The sequence below is a fragment of the Condylura cristata genome, unplaced genomic scaffold (assembly GCF_000260355.1).
Source record: "Condylura cristata isolate star-nosed mole 26May11 unplaced genomic scaffold, ConCri1.0 scaffold00009, whole genome shotgun sequence".
NCBI classification, from domain to species: domain Eukaryota; kingdom Metazoa; phylum Chordata; class Mammalia; order Eulipotyphla; family Talpidae; genus Condylura; species Condylura cristata.
In genome coordinates this window covers 48,356,497-48,364,979 of record NW_004567110.1, presented here as the reverse complement: position 1 = coordinate 48,364,979, position 8,483 = coordinate 48,356,497, and the positions used below count along the sequence as shown (strand labels likewise).

General features: G+C 36.5%; 1 protein-coding gene across 1 annotated transcript; it reads right to left on the bottom strand.

Annotated features, from left to right (window-relative positions):
* Positions 1-3,741: 3,741 nt before the first annotated feature.
* Positions 3,742-8,215, bottom strand: TCF24 (transcription factor 24). Its single transcript, XM_004679821.1, has 2 exons — positions 7,826-8,215; positions 3,742-3,855 (listed from the first exon to the last, which is right to left on the bottom strand). Exons 1-2 carry the CDS (start codon positions 8,213-8,215, stop codon positions 3,742-3,744), a joined length of 504 nt encoding a protein of 167 aa, XP_004679878.1.
* Between the last annotated feature and the right edge of the window lie 268 nt (positions 8,216-8,483).

Below are 8,483 nucleotides of genomic sequence, written 5' to 3'. Positions count from 1 at the left end.
GGTCTGCCTCCCCATGTGGATCAAACTCATGCGCAAGTGGCTTAAGCTTCTTAGTGCTGTGCTTTAACCTGCTGTGCCACCAGGGAGGGCCCCCCATGATAGTTTTTTTAGCATTGTTTTAAAATTATAATTTCTTCTCCATTAGCTAAGAATGCAATTAAGATCAAGCAAGGAACCTGTCTTGCAATGTCAGAGACAATTCATATATTGATTTCCAAGGGAATTGTGTTGGCCACTGTGTAGATGCTCTGTCTGTATTGATTTAATTCTTCAGGATGTTGATATGATACATTGAGGCCTAAAGAAAGAGATTAAATAGTATTTGGAAAATATAGGATTACCTCACTCTACTCAAAAATGTCACCTCCTTAGAGCCTGATTATTTTCACTCTTACTGAAAATAATTGCTTTCATGAATATAAAATGAAGCTCTTTGAGAGACAGACATTATTGAAGAATTAAACTTAAACAATTTGAAGGAAAAGAATTACTGTATACTTTTACTTACTAAAAGAATTAATAAGGTCAATCAATATTCTTTTTTTGAATAGTTTCTACTAAGTTTAATTAAATTCTCCTTGAATAAATAAGAAAACTACTTTTTAGGGTATCAGTAACTGCAGATTATGGTAGTTGGGTCAAAAAGCATAAAATGTGTGAACATATTAATCATTATTTTAATGAACTACTACTGTTTTACATCCTTATTAATATTTTGACTGTTTAGGTTTCTCCCCTCACGCAATACTACTTTTAAAAATAATGTGTGGCCCATCTCCCCTGTAGGCCTTTTACTTTCCACTTCATTCCTCTGTTAAGTTTATATTTTAAAGGATGTAGGTACACATTTCTTAATGTAGCTTTATTGACATATAACTGACAGCTGACTAATTGCACTAGGTGTATTTTTATAATCAGAAAAAGAATCAATATTTTCAAGTTTGTTGGAATTGTTTATGCTTCTAAAAGGTGCAATTTTTACCATTATAGAGGAATTTTAAATATATATTATATTACTAAGAACTAAATGAAATGACAAATTTCTGAGGATTTCCTTTGCAAACTATGGACTAATACTGTGATCCAAGAATATCCTCTTCCCAGTCTATTATATACTCTATGAAAGACAGTGTGGTAAAGACATTAATACCACCTAGAGATTTATCTTTTAGAAAGATTTTAAAATGTAGTTTCGGATTTTTAAAATAACCACAGGTAGATGAAAAGTATTATATACTTTTTTAAACGGGAAATATTGATGTACAGCACTGCATGTGACTCAAAGATACAGGTAAAGACCTTTTCAGATGGCTGTTACCATAGTCGTCCATCACAGTCCACTGAGCCCTCTCCACACCATGTTCTTTGGCAGCCTCAGTTTTACACTCGGATTTGTAGAGTTTGGTTTGGTCTGTCCCTTTTATTGTCAATCCAAAATTAACAGACTAAATTAATTTTTGGGGCTTTATTTTATTTTAGTAACATCAGTTATTTCGACCATGTATCATTAATTACCAGCATTCTCCTTATCACCTTTGGGTTAATATATGCAGTTTCTTGTCTGAGATTATCCAACTTACAGAACCTGCTAGCATCCTCAAGAATTTGATAAAATGTTATAAATACCTACATAAAATTATACGTCTGTGGTTCTTGTAACTGAACAAGAAAAAATATAAAGTAAGACTGTCAAAAGTAAAACTTAACTAACAGGGTCATTCAGAGAAGTCATATTCTCTATCCCTTTGCCCAGTTAAATGTTTTAAAAACTAGCCTAACAGGCTATTATTATCTGGAAGAAAACAATTTTTGGTATCAAATTTAGTGCACACCATTCATTTTCAAATAATTTTAAAGACTAATCTATTTCATTCCTTTAGCACATTTTAGATTGTTTTTAGCATGTTTAATGCTAGTAACTTATAAATAAATAGCTGAATCATCTCGTTTTACTTTTTATTCCTTTCAGCGTTTATATGAGTGGATAAATATACTTAATTTACACATATTTAAATATACAAACATTTTTGCTACATAATAGTAGGAAGCTTTCATTATATGCCTTTTATTTTAAAGCCATGCTTTAGTCACATTACAAGGAATACATTCACAGTAAAATAATAAAAACTACCTATTATCAGACATGAGCCAAAACATGGTCATATTCAGTTGGATAAACTAAATGTTAATTTTTGCCTTCAAATAGTTTTTTACTTCATTTCACTGCAAGAACTGGAAGAAAACCAAGGTAAGGAGAAAACATGATAGTAGTTAAATGGCTACATTAATTCAGCCAACTCCATTAACATTCCTTTTTTACTTGCTAATCTTAGATTAAATTCAGCAATTTTTAACTGGGCTATTGAGAAATAAATGAACAGTATAGTGGGTAAATGGAATAAAGATTGAGAAGGAAAACGAGAAAAGGAGGTATTATAGATTTAAACCAGCAAATGTATAAGGAGAGACTGATGATATTCAAGGTGTCTCTATTGTATCCTGTTGTTTTGAGAGCCAGTGTATTCCCAATAAATAGCTTTCTTTCTCAGCTGTTATCCCCCAAGCTCCTGTTGAAAATTTGAAGCTACTGGCACAATCAGGCAGAACAGAGACTTCCCAAGACTTGACACGCAGTGTAGTAGGAGAGGCCCATGAGAAAGATTTTCCTTTTCAGTCCAAGTAGGGTTGTAGGTCCAAATGGGGACAGGTCCAAATGGTGGTCGGCTGTTGCCTGATTTATCTCAGGGTAGTCATTCTGCTTCTTCTGACCCCATCATAGTGCAATGGTATCACAATTCTCAAATCAGATAGTCATACCTGTTCACAGGTATACTGTGAACAGCAGCTGAGAAGGGGAAGAGGATTCTGGCCAAAGTCGTGACTGTGAGGATCACTGGAGTTTACTCAAGTCCCCCAAAGGCCTGAACATGTCCCTTTCTTTAGGGTAAGCACCTGCTTACTTAATCCACATTAAAATGTGCTCCCCAGGACCTGAAAGAGGGTGTGGAGTAGATGTAAAGTGATCAATGAGGAAATGACAAACCCAGCTGCCCAGTGACCCAACTTCTGTTGGAAGTAGGCTTTGGGGATTTCTAATGCCTTCTACAATTTGGAAATATAAGATATTTACTGCTTGTCTAGAAAAGCTTGTCCTTCAAGCCCTGCCCAGGAAGGAAACCACTTTTAATACTTTTTACAAGTTTTTGAAGAGAGTCAAATAATTACAGAAGTGATTGCATCTTCATATTGCCTTAGCACAATACATATACGCAGCTAAAACTACATCTTCCAACTGAAATGGCTTTTTAAGCCAACTCTAAGCACAAACTGGTTTCACAAAAATGGAATGTTGATGTATTATGAACACAGCTTTTATCTTTACTTGGGAGGGTTGCATTGATAGACATCAGCTTTTCTGTTTGTAAAAGAGGCACTATAGAGACTGTCTTCTTTAGATATAACACACACATACACAAAATGCTTTGCTTTATCGCATCTTTTGCTCTTTTCTGACAGTGTCTCATGTCTCTCACACTGAATAGATAAGCTATGGATTTCATACTAGATCAGTTATTTTATCCTACATTTATTTAGCTTAGATAAATCTAGACATCCAACTATGGGATAATATGTAACTTTCAGAAATGTTTCTTATGTCTGATGTAATAAATATACAATTATTTCATACCATTTAAAAACAATAAACACCATTTTCTTTACCAGTTCCTATCAAAGGAAAGCCTAAGGCTGGGAGTCTGAAGGAGTACTGCCATGATTTGGTTTTTCTCCAGAGACAGAGTGCTTCAGAAATTGACCAGTAGCACCAATATATAGTCTTGATCTCATGGGCCATTTCTGAAAGAGAATATTTAAACAAGAACCCAAAAATTAGAATCGATGACAGATATCACAGTCTGTAACAGTAAAATTAACTATTCCAAATACTTATGAAAATGCAGTATAATGAAGCTAGTAACAATTGTAATTATCAATATGAAGTCTAAAGGACAGCATGAAAAAAATGTTTATTAACAAAATTAACAATCAAAAATATAAAAAATAATTAACAAAATTATTATTAATAAAAAAATACACAGGCTTTTATTATCATTGTATGTGTACAAGAAGGCAAGAAATATGGAGAAAACATAATTAAGTGTAGGGAAATAAAACTCCCAACAATATTTTAATTTCAAATTAAATTTAAAACAAATTAAGCATAAGATGAGATCCATGGCTTTAAAGTCATTTTAAAAAATTATACATGCAAGGTGTCATAAGTCTACACTTAAAAGAATTACACTGAAAAGTGACTAGTTAAAAGCTCTAAATACATTATCCATCTAAAAGAACATCTGGAATGTACAATTATTAGAATGTTTGGTGTTACATAGATTGAACATCAGATTAAATATCTAGATGTACTGGTATCACACAGCTCCAGTTTTTCAGTAATCATCAGGTATGCATTACGTTTATGACTTTTCTAAACTCACCTTTAAGATGAATCACCTCGGGCCTCCCTGGTGGCGCAGGGGTTAAGTTTCAGCGCTATCAAGCTATTGTCAGCCACAGGAGCTGCCAGTTCCGTTCCCAACTAGTCTCTGGTGAATCCCCGCCCCCACACCCTGGCCCCGGGCACCTCCCCCCCCAACACCTGTGGTTTACCCTACAGTTCTTGTAAGTATAAATATATAAATAAATAAAATCTTTTAAAAAAACCACTTCAAACAATATAATTGATTGCCAGATAGTCATGATGATGAGAAAACATATCACATTAAGTAGCTAAAAGAGGTCTTTATCTCCGAATGGACCGCCTCTTTTTTTTATTTTTTTGGAGGGGTCATAGAATCAGCTTGGCTTTATGATCTTTGGAATACTAACCAGAGAAATACTACTTCTGTTATACAAAATAAGCTTTTAGACTAAAAAGTACAACTGCCAAAGATCAATAATAGGGTCCCCCATTTTCCAGAAAGTAAATGCTTTCATGTACAGCGCACTGTCTTCATAGGGGTACATTGACTGGCAGATAGTTGTTTACAGAGAACCATGTATTGTTTGTAAATGCCTCTAAGTAATCTGCAAGATTCACAGGTACAAGTATTAACAGGCTAAAGACTTCAGAAACTGTGTTCTTACCCCATGCTATATTATAATCACCTGGCGTTTTTTAAAAAATACTGATGGTCAAGTCATAATCCAGACCAATTATATCAAAATGGACCTCTTCTGCAGAAAAGAGTAAGGTAGAGTCAGATGTTATCTGGAACAATATAGACCTGTATTGTAACTCCAAATCCATTTACTATAACTTAAATGGGATACCAGATATAAAATGTAGTTATAAAGAATAGTAATATGATATTTATCTGAAACATTACTTTTTTCAGCAACCAATAAAAATCCTATTTTTTTGACTCCAGGTGAGATAGGTGAACTTGCTCCATGTACCCAGATCACTTAAAAATCCTAAATTCAGATTATTCTAACTGGGAATCAATACTTTAGACATAGATAAAATTTGTATAATTGAAATTTAAAATGATCCACTAGTAAATAATCTTCTTATAAAACAACTTTATAGTTTACATACAATAAGTAATAAGATGGGTAGTGTGCTACTTACTTCCGCAAACCCATTTCATGGTGGTGGTTTTTAATTCACAGATGTGCATTCTTATATACTCTGGGTGTATCACTCTCACTGGTGCTTTCCTTGGAAGTCCTGCCACAGGATTATTACCTTAAGTATTTTAGAAATTGGCCTGGGCGCTTCAGAATAATGCAGAAGTTAAATGTGTGTGTTCTCTTGGTCACATGGTGATGTTTTAAACACCAACGTGATGGTACAGGCTCCTCAAGATAGTATTAGAGATTTTTTTAAAAACAGGGAAGCTCCTTTTATTTCAGAGTGAAAAGTTGGTAAGAGAGCTCTCACCAAAAGTCAAATTGGTCAGTACTTGATCTTGAACTTTCCAGTCTGGAGAACTGTAAGAAAACAAACTTCTGTTGTTTTACTCACCTAGTCTTCCATATTTTGTTATTGCAGCCTGAGTAGACTAATAGATGTAGTGTATACTGTGAGGAGAGATCATCTATTTCAAGTGCAGAATTCTTTATAGTATTCAAAACAGTGCTTTGCATATTATAAAGGCACCACCAGTGGTTTTAAAACAGTCTAGACTTGTTTATCCATCATCAATTTCATGGTTAAGAGTTGATCTTGACTTTATTTTAAAATAAAAATAGTTGAATTCAAGGATAAATGAAATTTATTTTTTCTTAAAGGAGTTATATTAAAATATTTGGCATCTAAAATAAGTAAAAAAAAACACTTGTTAAAGTTATTACATGAAAATTGTGGTTCTAACACTGCTATTCAAAAAAAAAATTGCAAGAAACAACTTGGTGAAAAACAACTTGATTTCTCATCTGAATTATATCACTCCATAAAGGCATTTAACAGATGCTTTTGTATTAAAGTTAACTTGATGTTAAGATAAACTTTCTTAGTGTTTATGAAAAATGCCAAATTAAAATAAATCTAATATTAATGATGGATTTGAATAGCAATCAAATAACACTGTAATACAAGACAGTTAATAATGAATGACCTCTCCACTGAGATTATGTTACATAATTCAGGAGTGGGGTGAATCATAATTATAAATGAATGAGACAGTATTTTATATTGTTATATTTTAGCATTGAAAGAGCTCGAATCTATTATGTTGATTGTATCTGTAAATTTTGTTAAAATTCATTAAACTTTAAGTTCAGTTAATATTAGAGAGTATGCTTAACCACATTTCAGTAGTTATTATTCAAAAATTTATACAACACCAATTTATGTACTTAATGTTAAATCCCAATTTTGTATTTGTGTGTGTTTTGGCAAAGTGCTTTGGAATGGTGGAACCAAAAAACTGAAAATATAGAGAAGATGATGCATTTTGAACAGGCAGCCAGGTTAAATTACATTAAATAATTGTTAAGCTTTCCCAGACCCAAAGATAACTACCAAGTCATACAGATTTTGTCTACTTTCAGATACGGGTAAATCTGTATCACACTAAACAAAATCCCTGACCATTCTAGTTATATATAAAATGTAAAAAAAAAAAAAGTATAAAAGATGCGTTTTCTACGCTAATTTTGTACATTACAGAGTTTGCATATAGTATTTTATCAACTCACTCAACATACACACCAATCTACTATAAAAACTACAAAAATACAATATAATTTTTCTAACAGTCTTGGTTGTTGTCTACTAGAAGGGACAGGACAGTTAAGTCTTGAGAAGAAAATGGTCTTATTTTCTTCTTAACAATTTCACAAAAAAATTCTCACATGCTTTCTTGGACTACTTAGGGATGATTGATTCCATGACCCCAATTAATTCTTGCAACTTTTTAAGCATTTGATAAAAAAGCACTTGAATTAAAAACATTCAAACTAACAACGACACTAAAAAAGTACCAGGAAGGGCAACCAAGCATCCCACCAGGCACTTTGAGAAACTTCTCACTTAGGAAGGGCATCCAGTAGGTTGTACTATAAAGGGCATGAGGCACCCCTCCGTACTTAAGTCACCTCAAGTTTAAATTCACTCCCTGCGAATCGTTAAGGACTAGAATCCTGCAACTGGTACTTCACTACCAGCTCCCTCTAGGGTCAAGATGTCTCTTTGCTCTGTTTCTCCCTTCACCCGAGAGTGGGGTGAGGGCTTGGTGGCACCTGCCCAGGCAGTGGCGAACCCAGCAGGTCAAGATCCCTCGTTTCCTGGCCATATTAGTGTCGCGCCCTGTCCGCCTACCTTCACCGGGTGCAGGTACCCATCCCCTCGGAGGGCGCCAAGCCCAGGTTCCGCCGGGGCCTCGGCGTCGTCCTGCAGACTGCGGGTGAGGTGTGCGATGTAGGTGGTGGCCAGCAGCAGCACGTCAAGCTTGGACAACTTGGTGTCCGGTGGCACGGACGGCAGCGTGCGCTGTAGCTCCAGGAAGGCGTGACGCAGGGTTTGCACGCGGCTGCGCTCCCGCGCCGCGTTGGCTGCCGCCGGTCGCCCGGCGCCGGAGCGCTGGCAACTGCCGGAGCCTGCGAGACCTGGGCCGGCCCCCCCGGGGCTCGTTTCGCCAGGGGCGGCGGCCGGGGTCGCGGACTCGTGGCTGGCGATCAGAGGGCTGCCGGTGGAGCCGTCGCGGTTCATGGCTGCTTCCCGCGCCGAGCGCGCTGCAAAGGATCGACGCGCAGTGAGGTCCCGGCGCTGCGGGAGCTAAACTCAGTAGTCGCGTAGCCCTCTGGCACTCTCTGCGCGCGGGATCCCGCCACCAGACGGGATCCGGGCGTTCTCTGAGTTGAGCCGACTCTGAGGCGCTTTTGCCTCTCGGCGTCTGGGGAGAGTGGTGGAGCCTGATAGTTCCTGGGCTCCTAGAAGGCTGAGGCGCACACAGCGCGGGCTTTACTTTGTACGGGCA

Bases quoted from the DNA above. Each gene is read 5' to 3' on its own strand.
- TCF24 (XM_004679821.1), bottom strand. From the start codon at position 8,215: ATGAACCGCGACGGCTCCACCGGCAGCCCTCTGATCGCCAGCCACGAG. The intron at 3,856-7,825 runs GTAGGCGGACAG...ATTCTCTTTCAG, and splicing joins GGTACCTGCACCCGGTGAAG to AAATGGCCCATGAGATCAAG.